The 25,312-nt window shown below is 39.4% G+C and overlaps 2 protein-coding genes across 4 annotated transcripts; both read left to right on the top strand.

The window, feature by feature from the left end:
* The first annotated feature begins 7,782 nt into the window (after window positions 1–7,782).
* On the top strand, window positions 7,783–12,479 carry commd3 (COMM domain containing 3). Its single transcript, XM_028569584.1, has 8 exons — window positions 7,783–8,025; window positions 8,871–8,982; window positions 10,110–10,173; window positions 10,270–10,304; window positions 11,040–11,100; window positions 11,177–11,233; window positions 11,349–11,402; window positions 12,046–12,479. Exons 1-8 carry the CDS (start codon window positions 7,887–7,889, stop codon window positions 12,103–12,105), a joined length of 582 nt encoding a protein of 193 aa, XP_028425385.1. The 5' UTR covers window positions 7,783–7,886; the 3' UTR covers window positions 12,106–12,479.
* A 216-nt stretch (window positions 12,480–12,695) lies between these two features.
* On the top strand, window positions 12,696–23,717 carry bmi1a (bmi1 polycomb ring finger oncogene 1a). 3 transcript variants are annotated; one of them, XM_028569582.1, is made up of 10 exons: window positions 12,696–12,979; window positions 17,601–17,735; window positions 18,010–18,106; window positions 18,706–18,761; window positions 19,450–19,497; window positions 19,703–19,811; window positions 20,669–20,714; window positions 21,030–21,128; window positions 21,355–21,435; window positions 22,414–23,717. In XM_028569582.1, exons 2-10 carry the CDS (start codon window positions 17,624–17,626, stop codon window positions 22,771–22,773), a joined length of 1,008 nt encoding a protein of 335 aa, XP_028425383.1. In that variant the 5' UTR covers window positions 12,696–12,979; window positions 17,601–17,623; the 3' UTR covers window positions 22,774–23,717. The 3 variants fall into 3 exon arrangements, with proteins under 3 accessions (XP_028425383.1, XP_028425382.1, XP_028425384.1); XM_028569581.1 differs by having other exon boundaries at window positions 12,965–13,044; XM_028569583.1 differs by lacking the exon at window positions 12,696–12,979 and adding an exon at window positions 13,508–13,893.
* The last annotated feature ends 1,595 nt before the right edge of the window (window positions 23,718–25,312 follow it).

The raw sequence follows: 25,312 nt of genomic DNA, 5'->3' as shown, positions 1-25,312 counted from the left end.
TGTGCAAGCCTGATTGGAAAAGTAGTTTGTAGGATAAAGCTTCTTTTTTAGCTATAGAGAGGTTTTGAAGAACTGATGGGTAGGTTCATAAATGTGCAAATAGCCTTCAAAAATAAATAGGCTATGTATGCTTTCACACCATACCTCTCTTTCAAAGCATCATCAAACATCTTTACAGATTCTTTTCACAAAAAAATGCTCATAATCTCAACAATCCTTTTATGCTCAGCTGTCCTTCTGCTATCAAACTGGCCTTGAGTATTTAAATGTCTGTATTTACCTAAATGTGCTGACAGAAATATTTGCGATAACAACTTTACTTATGGCTTCAAAGCCTGGACCCAACACAGATGACCAACCATGGCCTTGTGGAAGATGGACAAGGCAGGTGAAAGGAGGAATATTCATGAATGTTATTGCTGCAGACTTCACTGGGACACACACACACACACACACGCACACACACACACACACACACACACACACACACACACACACACACACACACACACACGCACGCACGCACGCACGCACACACACACACACACACACACACACACACACACACACACACACACACACACACACACACACACACACACACACACACACACACACACAGTCCACCTGTGGGAGCCCGCAGATTTTTCTGGCAACATGTAGGCTAACCTTTGTAACCACAAAGTTCAATTACTCACTTAACTCACTTTGATCGAGACTTCTCCCTCTGTTTGAGGTTTTAACATGCGGACTGACTAAAATGAGCCTTCAGCAAGCGCTCAGTTCTGAATAAACTATTTAACAACAACACAGTTTTGTGTGATTTGAGTATGTGAAAATGTAGCCTACGACTTTCAAACCACCAGCTGCAGTGTTGAAAAACTAACCGGGCATTGATTAACTTTAGAGTTTTAACAATGTTGTAAAACAGATGTATGTCCACTGTAAGTTATGGAGCATTTGCATAACATAGCTATATAACCGACATCATACAGTAAAAACGACGGTCTTAAATTGGCTGTAAGTGGAGCAATGCAGAGCCAAATGTGTTCATCTGTAAAGGACCCTTACAGCCTGCCGTCCTCAGTCAGCGGCAGGATAAATATGGCGGGTCCACCGTGAGAATATGTCTGAGGGGAAAAACAACAACACTCGTGTTAAATGTTTTTTTTTAAACTGTAAATACGTTATGTGAAAGAGATGCAGTCGCTAAACTACTCTCTCAGTTTGTAAGACTTGCCTTTGGTGCTCGGTGCGAAGCCGCCGTGCCCGGGAGCCGAGCGGGACGTGAGCGGAAATCGAGCTCCTGACAGCGGCGGCAGCAGCAGCAGCAGCCGGCAGGAAGCTGCTTTTCACCGGCAGGCAAGAGGAGGAACAGCTGCCCCTGCGCGCTCAGGAATCACCGCCTCTCTCGCCATTTACGTAGCCTACCCTAAAACAAAAATAGTATTAGCCCAACGGCCTGATTGAAAAAATTACATTTAAAATATATGATAATAGGCACATTTTGTATTCTAACCAACATAATAGGCTAAATGTTACAGACACAATGATATAGCCTATATTTTATTTTTTTTAAACAGTCATCTGTCAGAGTGTTGATAATAATAATAATAATAATAATAATAATAATAAGAAGAAGAAGAATAGCAATAATAATAATAACAGCATAACAACAATAATAGTCGTATTATTATTATTAGAAAGATAAAATAATAGTTTATTATGATAGATAATTTTATCTAGCCTATATGTTGTAGCCTATCTGTGGTTCTAAATAATTAATCATGAGACTAATTAGTTGGCTAAATATATTTTAAACATAGCCTGTGTGTTGTATGTTTTTTCCTTTATTAGCGGCTTAGCCCATTGTAGGCTATAGGTTATTAGAATATTGGGTTGTTTATTTTCATATATTTTTAATATGCAGTTGCAGTGCTACACTATGAAAAGGTGAACAGCTGGTTAAAAATTAACCGTCTTATTGAATTTTACGTCAGGTGATATTTGCATTTAATATCCCTACGCCACACATTGGCCTGCCATAGTGTAACTGTGATAGACAGGCTTACAGGACTGTAATTACAATCACGTTGAAGCCCAAAAGATTTTATTGTCAAGAGTATGAGTGTGTAAGCTACACACACAAGCTTATTTTAGAGCTATGGATGTAGCCTATAGCCTACTTCTATAGGCTACATCACAAAATCACCACGGAGCCTCTATCGCCGTCACATCTGTCACATTTAGGGCTTCTGTCTTTAACGGGTGATGCAGCCAAGTCATAATGGGAGGTGATGGTGGTGATGCTGCTGGTTTTAGAGATGGCGAATTAGACCGGGCATGCGCGCTCTGGTAGAGGTGAATGTGAACAATTCGAATTTCCATATATGTCCTGTCACAAGGGAGACCCTCTCTCCTCCCCCTCCTTTTCCTCACACACACACACACACACACACACACACACACACACACAGCCCCCTCTCTCTCTCTCTCCCTACTTTCTTTGTTCCCCTCCGATGATTCCCTCTATGAGCCCCACACGACAGAGAGAGAGAAAGAGAAAGAGAGAGAGAGAGAGAGAGAGAGAGAGAGAGAGAGAGAGAGAGAGAGAAACGCACTACTGCCACCCAGCGGCAGCGGAGGCGCGCGTGACCGTGCGCGCGTGCTCTTTGTTAGACCCGACCTCCATGAATTTCCATTAGCTCGTAGCCTATTAGAAAATCCGCCGGCTCCGTAACAACGTCGCTACATTTTACAAGCATTTTCATGCATAAGGCCGCTCACCCACCATTTTGCATTTAGGTTGTCGGCTCGAGCCGTTGGTGCGCCGACACCCTACTGAAGTGTCCTTGAGCAAGACACTGACCCCATGCTGACCTCTGGGGACGGCCCCAGGGGGGATTTGTCCTTCTGAGATATCATCAGAGGGTTGTATCCGCGCTTCTTTCTTACTCCTTTTCACCACCATATCTGACGGATTACACGTCAAAATGATTCGATAAAGAGGAGAATATAGGCTCTGCAGGACAATAATTTAATTAGCTCTATATAGTTAATGAGATACTTAACAGGAAGACGTTAATTACAGATTCTATATGGCCCTGTAATTTTCTGCAGGGCATCCTCTCTTCTCTGCGCCTTAAAGTGGGATTAACCAATCAATCATATTGTTGCACATTTAATTCATCCGCGTTAATCTGCTGATAGAAACGGATTCATATTTTTCACATGTATCTGGTTCATTCCGTAATTTGTGCACAGTTCTGTCACAAAACAAATACTCTTACAAAAAAGCACAAACAGAATAGGCTATGTCAGGAAACATGATGATCAGTGTGTTTTGTAAAATTATAAATAATTTAAACGTCATTAAAGCAGCAGGCAGAGCATTCAAGTGCAGAATAGGGAGGAGGAAAGAGGACGTTTTTTTTCCAACAGGGGGCAGAATCACTCTGCAAAAAAAAATCGTTTTTTCTTTATCTCACACACACACACACACACACACACACACACACACACACACACACACACACACACACACACATAGGCAACACTTTAGGATGTGTTGTTTTTCTATTCTAGCAATTTTCAACTCCTACCAGCTGTCTTAAAAATGACCTTTAAATAGCCTCATACAAATCTGAGCCCAGCGTGTGTGCTGTAACTTGTTTGTTTAACAAATAAACTTTTGAACCAGATCAGAGACGCGTAGATTAATTCCAGGGGTTCTAATCTATTTCAGATGAAAGGTTGCTTCACGCCAACTTTTAAAACGTGCTAAAACGCTTAACCAGACTTGATGATGATGATGATGTGACAAAGTGCAAAGCAAGTTTGCTTTCCTCCTGGGACCTCAAATTAAGTTTTCCTTACTGTTGGGATTAGTATACAGTAAAGTTTTAAAATAATGACATATATGAATCACCTTTCATTTAGTCATTTTTTTCTCCTATGGGGCCTCATTGTTACACCGAGGTCCTGACCCCGGTGCTGGTGCCTTGGGAGTTGGGGTTTCATGCTACTTCATGCTTTTAATTAAAGCCAAATCTGAATATATGGAGCTTTTAAATAAAATAATGCCACATGGCAGGGAAAATGCATAGGTTAGTGAATATTTTGCTACTTGCATTTATTTCTATTACATTTGTATGCAACATTTAAATGATTTAGGCAATACATATTATTTGCACCTTTCAAGTAAAGATTCATCTTTGCAGGTTTTTTTGGATTGTAGATCGACCAGAAAATGCCTTTAAAAATCTCTTTTGCATCCGTGACAATCAATGAAGAGCTTTGGTTGAAATATGAAGAAAAAGATGTTCTGGTTTAAAACATTCAGTTTAGCAGTTCAGTAACATCTCACAGAGGCAATCAGCCTCTCATTTATTTTAAATGGAGCAGCCACATAATCAAAGATGAAGAAAGGAGGTTTATTTAACCTACTAGAGACACAATAAGACAGACCTTTGTCTTGTCTACTGTACAACAGTTTGGGGGACACGTGCTGACTGGATTAGGTTTTACTTCAACATTTCAAACTAAACGTTCTTATTGAATTTATGTGATATCTGCAAATTCACTGCAGACGTATTTGGCTTATTGATATTATTATAGCCTCTTAAAAAGTGCAGCTTACAGTCTTTATTTTATTTTTTCTCCCACAACATCCGCTCATAGCAAGTAAAATACAGGATAGGCCTACATGGTTAGGCAACCATTAAACCAAATGTTTACAAATTACGTTATTAGCAAATGATAAACTGATGAATAAACGGATGAGCAAATCCAGCACAGTCCGTGTTTATTCTAATGGCAGAATTAAGGAAAATGTGTTGTTTGGATGTGAGGGTCTTGAATCAGACAGAGAAATTAAGTGTTTCAAAATTTCCACATCACAAACAGCAGCCTATTCGACAATGAATAAACTCACCAGTCATCACTCCCCTTTCCTGGTTGCACACGCTAATAGCATGCCAGGTGGGTCAAAGAGCTGTTTATCAGTTAGTGGCATTTATGAGTTAACATACTGAACTAGAAACGTTGTCACTCAGCATACCAAACCTGTTTGGCATTTTTACTGCAGCCATCTTTTCATCAGTGTAAGATAAGACATTCAGGAGTCATAGAAACCCGAGCCAGGAGTTCTCTGCAATGATGCTCATAACTAATTGTATTCGCTGTGCAACATTCATATACGAGAATAAAATGAAGGTTAAGGTGGGTCACCCCCGGGATCGCCGGGAAAGAGGCCAGTCACCTCCTCTGTCTGCATATAACTCGTTCTTAAACATGCAGAAATGTTACAGAGTGACAGTGCAATATAGTGCAACGATGCAGACCTAATTACATCATTTTAAATAAGCGGTGTACAGAAAACACCACAGAATGAAAACATGCTTTGCAGGTATTGTCTGGGGCTTTTTGGAGCCTTTATGTTACAGGAGTCCATCAAAAAACTGACATGACTGATCCTCTGGTAAAAAAAAACAACAACAAAAAAATAGATTTTACAGTTGTGAAGAAAAAGAAAACAAGCCACCAAAATCACAAAATCACCATATTTTAGTCCTCACTTCATCCAGGGATTTAGCTTTTACTTTTTAGATATGTAGCCTAAGCACAAAAATCATACATGTGACGTCATGCATGTCTGGTAGGGTTAACACCTTCGTTGCAATACATTGAACATGTATAGCATACAATCAGTCCTGCAGTGTAAAGGTGAAACAAGTCTACTGGTCATAGACGACATCTTAATCTTGCAAACTGGTTTTGAAAATGAAATTGGTTATCTTGTTGTTGACAATGCACACATTTTCTAAGGTCATGTTACCGCAGAGTCTTCTTAAAGGGGATGTTTCCAGTTTGTCATTGTTAGGATGTAAAGACAGTCAATGGCGAGAAAAAGTTAGACTATAAAGTGATTTTTAGTCTGTATTGACATTGAGTCAACCAAGGATGGATAACAAAACAGAAAGAGAAATCAAATAGATTTTAATATCAACGTTTTTATTCCAGACTCAAGGTCCATTCAAAAGATACAGACATGACATACAACATACTTTAAAAACAAATAAAAACATATACAAAGAAATAAAAGCCAATAGAGATGCACGTCAGCGTTTTTGTAACAAAACTGTATTTAAAAAAAACATTCGTCAGCCTATATACAGCAGAGGCTATCATTTTTTACCTGTAAAGGTTATACAACTTACAGCCCAGCTGAATTAAACTTTATTTCCCTATAGAACTCTGTTGGCTTTTGCAAAGGTCTTAAAGTTTATAAGTTAAAGGTTAGCCTATTATTGCATTGAATTAGAGATATCAGCACAGTTTTGACTCAGCCATATGACACATTTGACAGTTTTGATAGTTTTCATATTGACTTCAAGAGGTAACAGGTTAACCAATTTGGGCAAATCATGCATTTTTCAACAATTTAGTCATTTTTAGAAGATTTCTTATTGCAACTGTTTATATCTATATAGGCTACTTATAGAGGTAAAAAGAAGTGAATGTAGCTAACACGCAGTGGTAAACATGTGTTTCCTTGGAGTTGAAAAGTTACACTGCAAAAACAGAACTAGGGGGTAGTAACCCCCTAGTTCTGTTTTTGTAAGTGTTCATTTATGTCAGTTATTCGATTTGAGGGTTAGCCTATATTGAGCGAGACTTTTATTTTGAAGGAATTATTAAGAAGCTCCAAATGTAAATAGACTACAGAAGGCAGCATATGACCAACGATGTTGAAGCACCGGGTTTATGTGTGAATAGGAGAATCATTTTTGACATCAGGTTTATGACGCAGGCTCACGCAGAAAAACATCTGATTATGTAATATGATGTAAGATACAAATGCATATCTTGGAGGAAAAACAAAACCGCAGTCAGAGAGTGAAGGCTAATCTATTTCACAACCCGACCTGGAGCCAAAATGGACTTTTGACAAAGAGCGGAGTCAGAGGTCAGTCCGATAGCTGCAGCGTGTGTGGCCGCGCAAAGGATTTAATCCAGCTTGTTTCTAGATAATGAACGACAGACCGACCGCGATCTCACTTAGCAGAAATGATGCAGCCTAAAATTAAAATTATGATTTTTAAAAGCGGTGCGTGCAGCTACTACTGGTAACATTTGAAAACAAAAAATTGTTTTCCCGTTAAGTGCTGCTGGTGGTCATAAAAATGTTTAAGAACAGCGCAGAAGCTTATAGGCGGATATTATCTGCACTGAAGAGTTACAATGTAAAAATGAAAATAGCCTAAATAATAAATTAAAGAACCAAGTAATGCCGAAACATCTCGGGACTTCTTCTCTAAAAGATGCACAGGTATTTTGCTATGGGTTTTTTTGACAGTGAAGAACTATGCAGCATAATCATATAGCCTTCAACTAATCCAGTTTTATGCTAAATGAAATTTACTTTTTCTGTATAGAGTTAGTTGTCACGGGGTTCCAAGTAGACTGTACTACACACTGATTACACATATTTTCGTGACCTACTCTGCTCACTATTATAGGCCTATGACTGGCTTAAGACTCTGGCAGGGAAGTTCCCCACACGAAAAACAACAGCAGCATATGCAGATGATTAGAATAGAGAATCATGCTCCCTTGAGGGATGGGTTAAATGCAGAGAATGAATTTCGCTACATGTATGTGTATGTGACAATAAAGTACATTTACCTTTACCTTACCTTATATCAACATGACTGAATTAAAATGTAACAGGTTGTCAACCCCCAGTGATTTTTTTCCTCCACATTTGCCAGCCAGCTCTGGGTGTAGGCTAATGCCTCAGCTCCTCAGCTCGGGATCTGCTGCTCCACACGCTGCATCAGCTGATCAGTCACGTGCTCTGGTGTCGTGAGTCACCCGTTTGCAAAATGGAGTTGTCTGAGTCTGTGCAGAGAGGGATGCGATCTCTAGCCGAGCCGTCCGCCTTCGACCAGAGCAGCTACGGGGTGCTGGTGGACGCGTCCTTCCGGAGCCTGCTCTCCGCTAAAGCCGAGCCCGGAGTCCTCGGTGAGCTGCTGCCTCTCCTCGCCGCTGCTTTTGTCTCCGCCGTTGCTTCCGGTTTCACCCAGTGTGGATGTGTGGAGAAGCTGCCTCGATGTTTGCGGTTTTGACGGCGCCGCTGCGTGCTGCCAATAGCTCCAACCCTCGAATTCCCCGTGTTTATATTAAGATCTTTAATGAGGCGGATTGGTTCAGCACACAGCCGCGCATCAGCTGGGATAAAGCGGTCTTAGCCTTTTCTGCTGCCTGCTTTACATTCAGCAGCAGTCACACAATCACACGGCACTCGGGATGCCTTTTGTCATTTAAACTGACATCAAGTCTACTCAGCATATTAGAAAGACGGTTAGACTATTTCAATCACTATTAGTCAAAGCTGACAGTAGACACTGTTAGCTTAACCCGCTCATAGCAGACTTTTGGCTCGTGTTGCTAATTTTGATTTGGTGTAGGCTAAATAGCCTAGAAATTATGCAAATGAACGCAGATTTGGCTGCCTCATTCAGTAGTTAACGTTACATCTCCTCTGTCATGGCTGCATCGGTTGTTTTCACACACCATATGTGTTGTCCAACTTCTGCAGCATTCCGACTCTTTATAACGGCAGAGTTTGATAGAAAGTGAAATGTTCACCATACAACAAACCAACAAAGGACCCCTGGCTGATGCAGCTGAGGGGCCCAATTCACATGCAAATCATCATTGATTTCCATTCTGCACGTCAATCTAGAAAGCACAGTATGGATCCAAATCAAACGCGTCTGTTGTGTCCATACAGAATTTAGGCTGCGTGTTACTGGCTACCTGCAGAAGGTGCGTCCTCATGCCGCCGTGTGTTTATGTGCTTACAGACCAGCCCGAGCTGAAGCAGATCGACCAGATACTGTTGAAACAGGGTCACACTGCAGCGACCACCTTCATACTGGAGGCAGTCAAACACAACGCAGACAAGTCAGCGATAAGGTAGGCGACATTAGACAGAAGGAGGTTTCCTGTTTAACACGCTGCTGTAACCCCCCTACGTGCTAAAGATAGGCTCAATAGTTGTCCTTAGGCTATGTGGCTATGAAAATGTTGCTCTTACATCAGTGTGACAGGAAATGTTAGTCTTGCTTTATTTTGTATATGCATATTGTTTGCACGTTTTTTTTAACCACATTGCATATACGGACACTATTGTGACCTATTATGTCCCAAGAGAGCATGAGCTTATAAAACATGTATTAGTTAAATCTTTGAAATATTGTATTATTCCTATAAAACTAGATGAAACTATAAAACAGCTATATTGTCAGTTAAAATATTCCAAATCAATGTGATTCACAGGAGATCCTAGTGTTGTTATAATTGAAATGAGTTAATTAGCCATGCTGTTGTTGTGTTCTGCATGTGTGGCCATATGTGTCCCAGATGTGTAACTATAGGATGTCCTGCTAGTATACGAGCAGCAATGTTTCCACAGATAAACAAAGGTTAAAGTTAGTTAGTTTGGTGGAATTAGCACAATTAAGCAAATTGTCTGCAAGTTTTATGGAACAGCAAATGGCTGCAAATCAATAAAAAAATTATAATGGCTTATTAAAATACAGTTTCTCACATGGCCATATGCATTCTTTAACAGTTAGCTTTTTAGTCAGAGAAGGGAGGGTGGTATTCTGATCATCAGAGTTAATTGTTCAGGATATATATAGAAGCTAATCACTCAAGTACTGTAGGTGTTCTTGTTTGTGATCATCCAACAAACAAGCACCAATGTACAGCTAAAGAGTCATTTAGAACTTTTAAGAATATATTTATGTTTTACTCCCTCAGCTTTTAGATTGTCTTGCATTTTTCCACATTTAAAAACTGCATTTTAACTATGATTACAAACACTGTAAACTTGGAAAATGGAGATATTAACATTCATTCATTTTACATGGGAATAAAGTAGCACATATGTAGCGCATTTGTTCCTTTGTAATCTCTTCTTGGAAAATAAAAAAAAAATACATCGGTCACTATAAATGCCATGTGTAAAGTTATCCTAAAATATATATAAAAAAATGTTTGATGACACTTTAAAGTAAATAAAGTGTTTGTTCTTGCAGCTCCTGCCTTGAAGAACTTGCATTCAGTGCAGAGAGAATAGAAATATTCTATAGCACACACCAGGTGACAGTACAAACATTATTGCAAAATTTCTTTTTCATGTATTCTTGTCTGTGGCTGACTTGTCCTTAACTCACTGATCCATGTTTTGTTTTACAGAAACATAAAAAAGAACTGGAGCGTCTGTTAGCAAGGTAAGCCTAAATACTTAGAGCTGTCGGTGGTGAAGCGATTTGTGGAGGTGTTGATGCTATTTTTAAATTGTTTTATCCAAACTGATCAGGTCCCCAAGATGAAACTGGAACACGCGATTTTTTTTTAAAAGATATAAATTAAACATTGCAGAATTATAACTGAACGCTTTTGCTTATTGATGGATCATTCAACTAAAGGTCAACGTTTTTCCAATTTTTATTCGACTCCACATCACTAATGGTAAGTATGACTTCAGACGTGGGAAAAATAAACGCACGGATCAACAGTGAATATACAGTTCAAATGGTTTTCACACACTCTTATAGAACTGGATTTACCGAAATTTAGGGAAGAGCAAGCAAGTTGTTGCTTCAGCTCAGAGAGGGTCGACATGAGGTGTGATTAATTGCAATGGAAATGCTGCTTTATGACGCGCCATAAACGAACAAACAAACTTTGTGAAAGAATCACATTGTCTGCAAATTGATTTCAAACAGTTGCAAACAAATTTTCAATTCATATAAAACACGAAAAGTATTTTAATCTAAAAAAAAAAGAAAATAAAGTGTCACAAAACTGTGGTACATGTGATTAAATAACATTTGTTAAATACGGAAATGCTTTAAAGAATCCGGCTGAACATGCTTCAGGAGATACATTTCTGCCATTCCTGTATAAAGTGTACTTAATCAAGACTACATATGCAACAGTCTTGTATGTCCCATCTCCTCTAGCATAGGAAGGTGTCCACCTCGGATTAACGACGCGTCATGGCGTCTACAATACCACGTGAAGGTACATAAAACAAGCACATTTTGTCCTTTTGTTGCACAATTTCTTGCGCCAAACTAAAATGCCGTTTCTCCGACAGAACGATCAGGTTGATAAGGTCAACGAGCCTTTCTATTTGATTTCATTGAACACTGAGGTAAGACTCTCTCTAACACATGTTTATGCCTCCACTTTTCGTGTTTTTTTTTTCCTGGATGCGTTTGGTACGTTTCTGTGCGTAAAACAAAGGCCGTGTTTGTTCCTTTTGTTAGAATGAAGGATCCGAGGAAGATATCAACTTCACCTGCACAGTGGAGCAGCTACAGGTAGAGGAAGGGTTTTGTTCCTTGTTGCCTTTTTAATTTAATTGCTCTTCGTTTTCCATTTTATTCTAGAGTTAGACAGTCTTGCAGTTGCATCACTCGCTTTTACGCACCACATTCAGCCACGCAAAGAAAAAACAAACAAACAAAATGCAAAGTCGACTCACTGAGCTGATTGCTGCAGTGCAGTTATCAGACAGGGAAACTTCCCAAGAAAATATGTGTTAAATTGTTAGACATAATAAACGAAAGGGCTTTTTCTGCACATGGAATGAATTGTTATTGCTGCAGCCAAATATAAAATATATATATATATATATATATATATATACACACACACTACAGAACCCTAGATTGTATTGACGATGATTCAGATTAAGTTGGTCTAGTATAAAAAGAAGTTCCAGCGTGACCTCCTCTGTTTGATGCCTTCTGTTTATGTAATGTGAGAGCTGACCTGTATTTAAATCATGTGGGCTGCAATCATATTCACGATGGATTCGGACGTAGTCTAATCAGTATCAAGTCAGACTGGATCAAAAATTCTCAGCATACTAGGCTAATTATGTTTAATTATTATTCATAATGAGCGTAATTAATAGCGTAAATATATTTTTATTTATATTTAATGGCTGCTTGTTTTCAGGATTTGGTGGGAAAGCTCAAAGACGCTGCCAAGAGTGTGGAGAAAGCCAGTCAGATGTGATGCCGGTGTCCAGTCTCCTCGCCTTTTCTGCACCACAAAGCACTAAACTTCAGCGGCATTACTCATCTCTTCAGAGCTTCTTTTGTACCTGAGATTGACAGACGTGTATGCATGTGAGACAATTATCATTCCAACGTGTGCGTTTCAATTAAAAAAAAAAAAAAAAAAAAAAAATCAAATCCACCTCGTGCTTTGAATAATTTCACGGCTTGATGTGCTCACATTGATCCACATTGTCTTTAGAACATTTGGTGGGGAAATATGTTTTATTAATAAACAGTTGATGTCATTTGTGTCAGATATGTGAAACGTGTAGGATAGTTTAGTTTGAATATGGAGCAAATAAAGTAGCTGTCTGTTTTGTCAACTCTGAATAGGATTTTTGTCATAGTTTCATGACAGCAGTGTATTTTGTTTCCTGTAGCATTTGTTGCAACAAGAGGATCGGCCCAGCTTTTTCTTTTTTTTTCTGGAGGACTCGGACTGATAGGAGTTATTTATAGGCTAAAAGACTAACCGAGATCTGTTACCCTTTTTTGCCTACATTAAATGTCGGTCCCCTTTTAGACTTTCCAAAGCTTTCTACATCCACCTTACAGCTGAAAGTTCAGAGCTCCTCAGCTGAAGCACCACAGCGGCTCGGATTCCATAAACATCCGAGATTCCTTCGTTTTCTGCGGTGCTGGCTGAAGGATAAAGGCTCCAATTCATCAAGTGGAAGTTGCGGCGCATTTTTTTTTTTTTTTTTTTTTTTTTAGATGTCAGGACAGCCTGTGACAAAGGTTTGACACCAGAGTCATTTGTCATATGGACGTGTTTTAACCAAGTGCGTGGGTCTTTTAAAGCAACGATGAGCAGAGAAGAATAGCCTAAGGTAGCTGCCTGGTGCTTTAACAGACTGAGTGGATTGAGGCATTTAGACCATCAAAACGACACGATGTGAGTGCGTCTGCAGCAGTTATTTTTAACATCAGAGAGACGAGAACACACCATCAGTAGCCTACTTTTCAGACGCCACTAATCATAGTGCCATTTGAGCGAAAGCATAGGCTGTTAAGTGCATGGATTGCGCCCTTTCGAGACGAAAAGTGTATCAAACTGTGTGAATGTGTAGCGTATTATGGGTTATTTTAAATCATGCGTCATAGCTACATTAGAAAGACTAGAATACACCGACAGTAATTTTTCTGCGCCTGCAAGCAGCTGCCTGGTGTCCTTTCAGCTCAAGCAAAGCACAAACTGCTGAGTAGTTTATACGATTTGGTGGTTAAACACACTATTGCAATGTGTGTATTATGTTATATCATACGTTGTAGATTGGGAGAAAAAGCACAGGCTACACCGACAGTAATTCCTAGGCATCCTTAAGTGAAGACACCACGTGACCAAATGCGGGGCGGGCGAACTACAAGCCATTTTGGGTAGGCTACGGTGTCAGTTTCCACGGAGCACACACACACTGCTGCATTTTACTAGGGGTGAAGCGGATATTTTGGAGGCAAAGTTATCGGTGCCTAAGTGGGAGCCTTCCCGAGACGAAGCCGGAGGACTGCTCTCTCTCGAAGCCGCGGATCGGATACGCTCACAGCGCGCAAGCGGCGAGGAAAAGAGGAGTTGTATTTGCACATCTGAAATGCGCTCCGGTCCGCCGTGCGCTCACTGCCACTGACAGCGTCTGCAGCCTGCTTCAAGATGGCGGCTCGGCTCCTATTCATTTTCTGCTGATCGCCTCCCAACTTTCATTGTCTATTCGCCTCAAGACCCACCGATTCCCAGCCGAGTCTCCAGGTATGTCTTATTCGATATCGTCTCTAACTAACGGGGGCAGAAGGAGAGGTTTAGGGTCGGTGATTTTGTGTTTTTCGACGGTCCGATCCAGCGGTGGATGTGCAGCTTTCAACAGTGGCTGCAGCGATCACCGACGTGGAGCTCTGTGTGTGTGTCTGCGCACCACTTTTTTTTTTTGCAAAACATGTTCCCCACTCGGGCACGAACGCGAATTAAGATCCACGAACCCCCAGTGATGCATTATATACTAGTCAGTCATCTGTCTGTATAAGTTGATCACGGCTGGGCTTTGCATTGCATCGTTTGGATTTATGTAAAGTGGGAGATCTCAGGCGAACTAGGCTGGTTTGGCTCAGATGTTAACAGCAGCAAGTGCTCCAAACGGTCCTTCTGTGTTCATCTTTCCATACAGCGCGTTTATTTTATAGAGTCTTGATGTTTGGGGTGTTGTGAACAGGGTGTTATGTTGTTTTTTGGTGTGTATGCCTAATTGTTGGATTTATTAACTTAACTTGGATTGCTCCCATAACGTGACAAGAAGGCAAACCATTTCAACTGTGCATAAATGTTTCATGACGGCTGCTTGGTAAACACTGGATCGTCGTTTAACATGCACTGTGGCTCTTTAGGTCTTAGTGTATGGTTATCATAATTAAGAAGAATGGTTGGGTTTTTGGGAAATTTAAAAACAAAAATATGGGCGAGAAGTCGGCCAGAATACAAAAAGCTGGTCGTGTCTCGCAAGCAGCCAAAGCACCGGTAGTTTGAATTTATTTCATAGCCTACGATATGCTATGGCCAATAGACTGTTTGTTTGTTGACATATAAGCTCTGGTTCTGGTTTTCCATCCACATGTTCACCTTCTTACGGCTATAAGCTGCCCCACTGTGTGGCTCTGAATCTGGGGCTACAGGACAGGCACACATAGCAAGGCTTTTGCCTCTTGGGGCATTAAAAAAAATTATGCTGTTGGGGACCCTTGTGTGTGCTTAATGGGTTAAAATATAGCCTATGTATTTTCCGCTCTTCGGCTTTGCAGGTTTACAGCCTCACAGGTCTGTGAATAGATGTTGTAATAGCCTAACAGACTGGATGGTTTACCACAATTTAACACGCCAAACCCAAGTCGTTCTTGTTTGTATCGTCTTTTATACGTTTCGGTCATCAATTAGGACTCTTTGGTTATTTATTTCAAGATTTTCTGAATTGACTGACAGCGGTAATATGAGGTCTTGGTTTTTCCCCATTGCCGATTTTAATTGGGTTATTTCCAGCTGCTGTTGATTTAGGTGTAAGGGGAACCTTTACTAGAGCAACTGTTCTCGTTTGGGAATAAATGAGGTTTGGGTCATTGCAAGAAGCGAGGGGAAATCTCCTCATTTGTTGCTTTATTGAGAGAAATGAAGATTCAGTAGCGGTTCTGAATTAATTGATGATGTGTTATCAACACCGACTCCATAATTAAACATGTCTGGCCATATGGACTATAACATAGTGGCTGCATCTTCTATGTACAGTCAGTGTTTCTGTAGCCTAACCGTAATGGGAATCATGAACAATGGCTTGATCTTTATTGTAGCGTTTGCAGTATTCGTTCCCACTATGAATAAGCTTCTTGACTTTTGGATGTGTGGAGTGATTGACTTGAAGTCTTATGAAGTGAGCATGCATCTCCCACAGGACAGAAGGAGAGCAGTTGTCCAAACACCAGGCAATCGATTAATGGCGCAACAGGCTCGCTGCATATATGTAGACATTGTCCATCATTATCCATGTGGACTCGGAGTCGCTGTCCAAACTTGCCTGCAGTGGTGTGTTCAGAGACGGCCAAGAGAGGTCGGGTGGAGCATTGAACCCGGCCGGGACTCGGGCACGGGTTCAGAGCTGCACAGGCTGGCTGTCAGCCAGCGTTTAAACAGCGTTTATCCTCCACATGTCCACTATGTTACATTTAGACTTTTAATCCATGGTGTTTTTATTTCTTTAAATGAACGCAAAGGGCGCCCTGATATAATTAGCCTATAATTCAGCTTTTATTAAAACACGCATGTTTAGATTATTGTTTTCTAATCTTCTAAAATACATCTGCCTCATGACTCCTAAATAGCCTTGGATGGATAAAATGGAACAACGATGTTACTTTGGCATTGGAGGACTTAATTCACCGTTTGAGCTTGTGGTTGCATAACCGGGTTTGTAAAGTGAAATGCCAATTGGCACAAAGTATAAGCAATGTTGACGTTTAATAAAGAGGATGTGTGTTAGGCTACTTTTAGAATGATAATGGCGCAGAATTAATAAGTAGCCTGTGATCCAGTGTGCGCTTCAACTTCACCAGTCGCTGCTGTCTGGCCATGTTGGTGCTGCACGGTGCTGGTTATCGCGCACACGCCATGACAAACACGGCGCAAAGCGAACCAGAAGAAAGCAGAGATTTGTCCCTGAGTTGGACACAAATACTCCTCCGCTTGGTCCACGGAGATTTGGGAAGCTCGTGTAAACGCGTCGGTTTTATTTGCCCCCTTTCGAAGGAAAGCCCACAGCCCGTTGAACCGATACGGGCTTTTTTTCCTCCACAAAATGGCAGCCGTGCTGTCGGCAGCCTGGCAGTCCAGCCGCTGTCTGTGTGCGCGGAGGGACGGGGAGTCTCCGGTCCCTCCTCACTCCCGCTCTGCTCACCGGCAGCTCGCCGTGCTGTTGTTTTGGTTAGACCATCCTGCCTTGTTCTCGGACTGGCGACCCGCCATGTGGGCTAAAAAGCAAAAGGAGTTGCCATAGAAACGCTCAGGTTTCCCCATAGCCCGTGTGGCACACCTGACGCAGTGAATGTGTGTCTCCTATCAACCCCCTCTCACCCACATTCACCCCGGGGCGCCGCAGACCCCAGTAGGCTACCTAATATTATTTCCCACCAACATTTCGGATACACGTCTTGTTATAAAGTGGAGCGGTCACAAACAAAATCGCTAAATCGTCATTTTTTTTATTTTTTTTATTGAGAGATACATTATGAGATGCCCATTTTATTTTGAAGGGTAGCCCGATCCTTCCTTGGTCGGATTTGTGTAATAGCCGTTTATAGCCGTGTAATAGCATTTGTTAGCCTATAGGCTATAGATTTCTGTCTCGACACTTGCTCTCTAATTTAAAACTACAATTTCAGCCAACTTAGGCAAAATAAAGAGCCATAATACGCATTTAACATCATATTATCCAACCCTTCGGATTTTGCAGAATAGGCTACGTCCAAATCAGGACTCATGGAACCCCGAATAATATGTCCCATCTTGGCTCTATTTTTTTTTTTTTTTTTTTTTTTTTTTTTTTTGGAGCGGAGAAACCCTTTTGATTAAATCTATCGTCCTGCACTGCTCTGTTTCTTTGATGTCGCCATGTGCTAAAGCATGTTGATTTAAGATGTAGCGAAGGAGAGGAGCGCGGGGCTCCATCGATCTCTCCGTGGAAGTGATTGATTTATGATTATTCACTGCGCCTCGGTCAGGTGACTATCAATCTGCCACCGAGCTCCCTACCCTACGGTTATTATTGGATTAGCATAAAAGATGATGTTGCTTTAACACCGTCAAACAAACAGCAGCCTTTTCCAAATGGTCTGCCTCGCCTTGTAAAAGAAAGCTGCAGCCCTCTGATGCCTCCTCGTCGGCCATGCATGCATTGTTTTGACACTTTTTCCTCCTCCACGCAGGATTGCTGTTCCTTTCTCTCAACATGCATCGGACGACCAGGATAAAGATTACTGAGCTCAACCCTCACCTCATGTGCGTCCTGTGCGGAGGATATTTCATAGACGCAACGACCATCATCGAATGTCTCCACTCATGTGAGCAAACTGATAAAACAATGGCTGTTCTTTGGTTGTAGGAGGGACATGTTAGCATGGAGTTGTGCACGTTGATGACTGAGAATATGTTGCAGCAAGTTATATGCTACAGGAATCTTTCTCGCATGTTTCCTTGCACACACTTTGCTTTAAACTGTTAATGCTGCAAAGAGATTTCTCCTGAGCCCAGATTTAGCTTTACCAGTGTAGATTCAGGATATCCTTTCATCTGATATTGACACTTTTTTTTTTCTTCTTTTTTTATGGTTCGCAGTTTGCAAGATGTGCATTGTGCGCTACCTGGAAACCAGCAAATACTGTCCCATCTGTGATGTACAAGTGCATAAAACCAAGCCTCTGCTCAACATTAGGTGAGAACTGTGGTTGTTGAAATTTCCGCATATTTTTTAGTTTTTTCAGCTTCCTTTCTTCATTTTTAGATATAGATTGTATTTATTTTGATTGAATTGATGTACTTTCATATATTTTTTTAAAATTATTATTTCTGATTTATAAAGATTTTGTTTTCATGTATTGGGAATGTTAGGCAGCTGCAACAAGTTTGAGCATTCATTAGTTTCCTCTTTTCTTGCCCTTTGTGGTTTCCCCCTGTTGTTTCCCCACTGAACAGCTGGATCAGCCAGTGATTGGTTCAAAATATTCAGACACGAGGAACCCTTGTATAACATATGTGAGATTTTCCACAGCCAGTTATGAACGTCTTTTGAATATCTGTGTTGCATGCAGGCTGTGTATACATGTGCTGTAATGCAAGAAATTAGTATTTTATGAATGTTTATGTTAAACAAAAAATGTACTTTGCTGTGGTGAGCTGTTACTTGTCTTAATAAGCTTAATTGAATAGGAGCGATTCAACCATCTTCATCATTTCTTTCTAATTTTAACTGCAAATGTTAAGAATTCAAGTGTCTCAATGGCTTGACTGAAGTTTCTCTTCCTCAATCTATAGGTCTGACAAAACTCTACAGGACATTGTGTACAAACTGGTCCCCGGGCTCTTCAAAAGTAAGAGCTCAACAGTCAAACCATGTCTGTATCTAACATTTCTTCACTTTCATTCTGACTCTGCATCAGTTCACTATAGCTTTCTTTTGATCAGTCCTTTCAGTCTGCCACCAGTGTTAGGACACCACATCAACTGGATTACCACTCCTGCAAATAAAAAGTGAAAAAAATAAGAATGTATACAGGTCTAATCAATTAACCCCGTCTCAAAAAAGTTTATATTTATATTTAGATGTGTTTAGATTTTCTACGTTTTTTCGATACGTTCATAATCTGTTATTAACACAGTGCTGTGGTTGCTGAGCTGAGATCATATCTACTGTTGTCACATCTGGTTGTTTTTGTTACTTTGTAAAGTTCTGCTTTTGTTTCATTTTTATTCTGTATATGCTGTTGATCAAACCTCTCAAAATAGGTCAGGCAAAACTCCATTGTCTCATATGTTTCACTCCTATAAGTATATATCATGATGATAAAATGGATGTGGAAAGTTGAACAGGTTTCTAGGCACAGGCTATGTTTGATGTATGGAAATAACCCATTATGTAATGTAACGAAATGTGGTAATTGTTACATCCCTACCACTATTCTGATGTCATTTATCCTGTTGTGTTATTTAAGAACTACGTTTATATTTCTGTGAAAACTGAACAGACTTGTCATTGCTTGTCTTCCTGAATGTCCTCAGATGAAATGAAGAGGAGGAGAGACTTTTATGCGGAGCACCCCGTAGATGGTGAGTTAGAAAGCATGTATATACATTTTATTATTTCATTTTCCTTTAGTCACCACAGTGAAGAGAGAACCACATGTCTTGACGTTTTGAATGAAATAAAATACTTAATTTCCTCTTTATAGTCATTTAATTGCACTTCAATTTTTCAAATTTTTCCCGTTCAATTTCTGGGTATTTATCCTTGTGGGTTTTTTTTTTTTTACAGCGTCTAATGGATCAAATGAGGATCGTGGAGAGGTGGCAGACGAGGACAAAAGAATTATTACAGATGATGAGATCATCAGCCTCTCTATTGAGTTCTTTGATCACAGCAGGTAGGCTTTGTTGTTTGGGTTTGTGCCAATAATTATTGATGCTACAGATTGTATGTAGTTCTTGACAGAGTAACTAATATTTAATTCAGTAGCAAGAAATGCCATGATTATAATGTCATAATACATATTTAAGAAAACATTCAAGCATGCCAATTGTCATGTGTTTGAACAGATCCTGCTTGGATTTAAAGACCTATTGTCTAAGATAAGATTCTGCATTATAATTGACCAGATCCAACCTGAGTGTTAAAGTGCTCCTGGACCATCATTAACTCTCCTGTCCTGCATCAGAAAGCATAGAGTCCTTTTATCCTCCAAGCTTAGTTTTCCTACCGTCCAGCAAAATATCCAGGGCAGAACACTGCCAAATGAGTCCCATCCTGCTAAGTTGGGTCCTGAACAAACATTTTCTTCAGTTTAAGAAATTAGCCTTTTTCTAATAATGGTTTCTGGATATCACTTATGTAGGTTCATTTTTATTAAAGAAGTGTGATGGATATGTAACGGATTGTCCCTCACTGTTTAGCTTAGTGAAATTAGTCTTTCATTTCATTTTGTGTTTTTTTTAACATTTTAAGGGCAGTTGTCATGGGTAGCATAAGTACTGCATGTGTCAAATAGTTTCAAGAAGAAAAAAAATGTTTGTAGGAGGAAAAATTAGCATAAGCAATAAAGTGTACTCTTCATTTAAGTGGTAGATCATCTGATGGCCACAAAATATATATTTTTGGTTGTTATATATCATGTTATTTATTGCTAATAATCCAATTGTGTTATTGCATGTAGGTATGATGTTGGCACATGAAAAAATGAATATCACAGAATATTTTCTCTCTCTTTTTTTTAATTCCGTTCAGACTGGGAGGTGCAGTGGAGGACAAGCAGTCTAAAGATCAGAATATGGCAAGTTGATTTTGGGCACATTCTCTTCTCTGCCAGAATTATTGAACAAAATAAGAATGAATCATACTGCAGACTTATTTTCAAGAAAGCAACTAATGAATATTTAATTTTCCACCTCTGTTGTGAAATCTGACACATTTTAATCAAACATTGTTTCCCTTTTGAGAAAGGGCTACATTGTTTTTGTAAAGCAAATTCTTTTCCTGCTTTTAAGGTGGACCAGTCTGATTTAGACGCTAAGTCACTTTATATCAATATACCTCTATACGAATATAATGTCATATGTATAATTTTGCAATACTACATAATCTGCAGGTGGCTAACAAGAGGTACCTGCAGTGTCCAGCAGCCATGACAGTCATGCATCTGAGGAAGTTTCTGCGCAGCAAAATGGACATCCCAAATGCCTACCAGGTCTTACATGATTTACTGATTATTTATTTATTTATTTATTAATTAATAAATACAATGTTTGACTATTATAAACTGGACATTTTAACTACTTGAATATGTCTGTCAGTCTAAGGGAATTGTGATACTATGATTTTTATTTCAAAATCTTATTTAAAAGCAAATATAGTTACTGTTTAAATTAAAATACACACTCTCTCTCTTTCTCTGTGTCTCTCTCTCTCTTAAGGTTGAAGTCATGTATGAAGATGAACCTCTGAAAGATTACTACACGTTAATGGATATAGCATATATCTACACTTGGAGAAGGGTACGATATATGCTTTATTATCTTATTATATTATCTTTTTGTTACAAAATAGACTTTATTTTAGTTGGTTCAGCCACATTTCTAAGTAACTCACGGTTGTAAATCAAATGTTCTTATTTAGCAAATTTGTGTTCTTATTTTATGTATGATATTGAATTGATAATTTTAAGTCACATTGTCAAATAAATGTAGCTATTATCATGTCTTATCAGCTGGAGCATACCTTTTATTAAACACCTTGAGATTTATTATTTTAAATAAATACAGGGTTTAATTACAGCTAAATAATGCTGATCTTGAAATGAAAAATGTATTTTACTTAGATTGAATTAAAGATAACACATTTTGATTTTTATTTGCATCAAATATAGCGAAGGTTTACACTGCACAGAAAAAAATTGTTAAATGGGGTTCCATCCCTTTGGTGGTGGTACAGACACTAATGTGGTCAATTTAGAAATATTTTTTAAAGATAAAATAAAGGCTGGTGGGTAAGGGTCCAGCTCAGACAATTTTATATACATTTCAAAAATTCAATTTTTTTGTTGTTGTGGCTTTTAGGCTCATGGAGGATAGACTATTCCCAGAGGAATGGAAAAATACTACTGACACGAAAATGTTGATTGTTGTTACTAAGACAAGGGAGAAGTTCTCTGTCCTTTTTAGTATATATATATATATATATATATATATATATATATATATATATATATATACACATATACACATATATATATATATGTATGTGGACGTTTAAAAGTGCTTGGTTTCATGCTCTTTTAATTTGGAATAGGCTAATTACCAAGTTTTTTTTATATTTGGTCATGGATGGAGCTGTTGGTATGAATCGAATGCATCACCATCGGCGTATATTTTTGAATTATAGGTGGACATTCGTTAATTGATTTCATGCATTTGGTTTTAATTCAACTATTCTAATATTTTATTTTTCTAATATTTTTCAACTCTTCCTCGCAGAACGGCCCTTTGCCGCTTAAGTACAGAGTCCGACCTAACTGTAAGAAGATGAAGGTGAGCCACGCGCAGCAGGAAGGCCAGAACAGCGCGAGCAGATCCGGTCCCGAGAGCGATTCTGCCAGCGACAAAGCCGGAAGTCCCGCCGGGGCTCCGTCCACGTCCTCGTCGCTGCCGAGCCCCGGCACGCCTGCGCAGTCCCCGCACCCACAGCTCCCTCACGGCCCCATTAACGTCAACGGGACACCGACCGCCGCCCCTCCGACCCCCAGCCGACCCTTCACTCAGTTCGGCAGCGGTAGCAGCGGCGGCAACAAGCCCCGGAAGGTTTCTCTGAACGGCTCTTCGACCTCCTCCGGATGACGCGGGGCTCCGAACCGGACCAGCCAACGCCAGACACCCGCTCAGCTCTAGGCCTAGCCTACTGTCTTCATGCCAACGTAGTTCCATTGTGTAGACAATGTTATCTCTCTTACTCTCTCCATTTGTTGTTCTAAATATTATGGCATCATGTAAGTTTCAACGTAGTGGAATCAGAGACATTTCAAAATAAAAAGGAATGAGGAAGTTGGGTGGCATGGGAAGTTTTTATAATATGAAAGCAGATTTTGATGTTGACAAAAAAAAAAAGAAAGTTGGAAAGGAGGACAAGCATTTAGCCTATCCCATTTTAAAGCTACATCTTTATTTTACAGAAGTGACTGAAGATATACTTTTATATTTTCTTTTACAATTTTCTAAACGTGTGTATCATGCTTATTTCATGTGTGTTGGGATCTTTTGAAACTGTCAGTTTAAACATGCATGCTCATGATAACACTTTTTCTTTAATGAAAGAGAATTCTGCGTGTTTGTCTCATTTTGACGGGTTTTTGGAAGTGTTTCAGGCAATGATCTTGTTCCAACATAACGAACACGAGTTTGCATGGCGCTGTTGGCTTCATGGAAAACATGCCTCTGGGGGGAAAAAATGCCTTTTACTGGAAAAACAACAACTGTTTCTTGTAGCTGCAGTGGAATCGGATTGCTTATCCTCCACGTCTTTAACACGTTATAAGCAGTTTTAGAGAATCCACGTGTAAATAGAAACAAAATGCATATTTAATCAGCGATGGTGTTATTCTCTTATTCCCCTTTTGTTCTGAGGGGATGACTTGGGCTCCTGATCAGCTCCATTTCATGCTCAATGACAGATGTTTTGATGTCTCCCGTGTTTTCCGTATTTTGTATCGCTCGATTGTATGGACAACTTATTGTATTGTTACTGTTGCACAGTATAAAACATCTAAATAAAACATTTTACACTTAAAGAAGTCAGTTTCGAGTTTATTTTTGTGATGGAAGCTCATCAGTCAGTGTTTTGCATTAACAACCAAATAGCTAAAGGAATAATTCAAATGGACAGACGGTGCACAGCGCCAGATGTCTGTGTGAATCAGCTGTGAAGTAGATAACTGTTAAGGAGGCCAGCTCTGAGCAGTCAGGAGGAGGAGGTCTGGCCCGTGATCCAATCATCTTTCTGAATAGATAGAATGCATTCAATGAAGATAGAAGCCTTTTGATTTGTGTTTTGTATTGATGATTTATCACATGAGTGATTGCGTTTACTGCTCTGAAATGAAGCGGGTTTAATGGGAAATTAACTAAGGACTTAGCCTAATTTTTCCACGAGGCAACAATGTATTATTTTATAGTCAAGGATTAAATTTCAGTTTGATTTACATTCTCGAGTAACACTGTCTAACGCTTTTTGACAAATTTTAGACATGTTATGATTATCTTGGACACTAAAAGGCTACTTGACTAAATTAGCTAAATACATTTTTATTTTTCAAAATAGTTTTCCCCCAAATTGAATTAATTATACAATATAGAAATCCCCAAATATGCCAACAATCGTGATGTTTAAACCACTCAAAAATATAGACTATATTAATGAAATCTAACTTTCCAATAAAACTTAAGTATAAATGCTCTAAATAAAAATGTAACCTGGATAAGTAGCCTCTATAAGGCGGGCAGCAGGGTTTAAGAATAAATCAAACTGCAGTGAAAGAAGGAACCAAAAGATAGATCAGATAGCCTATTGTTTTTACATTTTATTAAAACATCATAAAACGAAAATATTGCTTTGATGCACAGAATGATCTGTCCTTTGGGGCACAACTGGGTGATAATGTGATAATTATCCCTCCGCTAAAAACAGAGGCTTACCTCAAACGGAATCGACAACACTCCGCATCTAGTGTGAATGAATGAATGAATGAATGAATTAATAAATAAATAAAAACCTGAGTATGTTCCGATTACAAAGGCATGCACTTTGTCTTTATAATCGGATCAAACAGGTTTGTATTAGCCTACATTACATATACAGATGTTGGTGCATTCTATTTAGGCTCTTTCAATGACATTGAATAGCCTGATACGTTTAAATAGGCTCGTTGTTACAGACATGTTAGCTTTGTAAACATAATGACAGCCTAATAAAAAAAGACTACATGACATCAGGCATCATGTGTAATAATACAAATAAATCGGCACTCTGCCACATAAATCGGCTGATCTAAAATATCTTTCCAAAATATCCATTCCGTTGTAGGGTCTCGTTAATTTAAAACAAAATTTATTTTAATTTGACTTTTCTTCGTCTTTGCTGTGACAGCACGAATAGGCTAGGCTACCAACAGAGAACGAGAGGATGTAGGTTAGGCTACTGTTTGGACGGATCACTTTTTAATTACATTTCATAAACGTATATAGCCTAATAATAATGATAAGGTTTAATTTGGCCATAGGGCTTATATCTTCTTGTAAATGGGGTTTAGGGTTTAGCCTTCTAAGTGCAACAAGAAGAACTCATCCAGGCAGGCAGGTCATCTGAGGACACGCTGCTCGAGCA

This window comes from Perca flavescens, chromosome 22, assembly GCF_004354835.1.
Source record: "Perca flavescens isolate YP-PL-M2 chromosome 22, PFLA_1.0, whole genome shotgun sequence".
NCBI lineage: Eukaryota > Metazoa > Chordata > Actinopteri > Perciformes > Percidae > Perca > Perca flavescens.
Note: the sequence above shows the minus strand (reverse complement) of the source record. Positions and strands in the feature narration are given on the sequence as shown.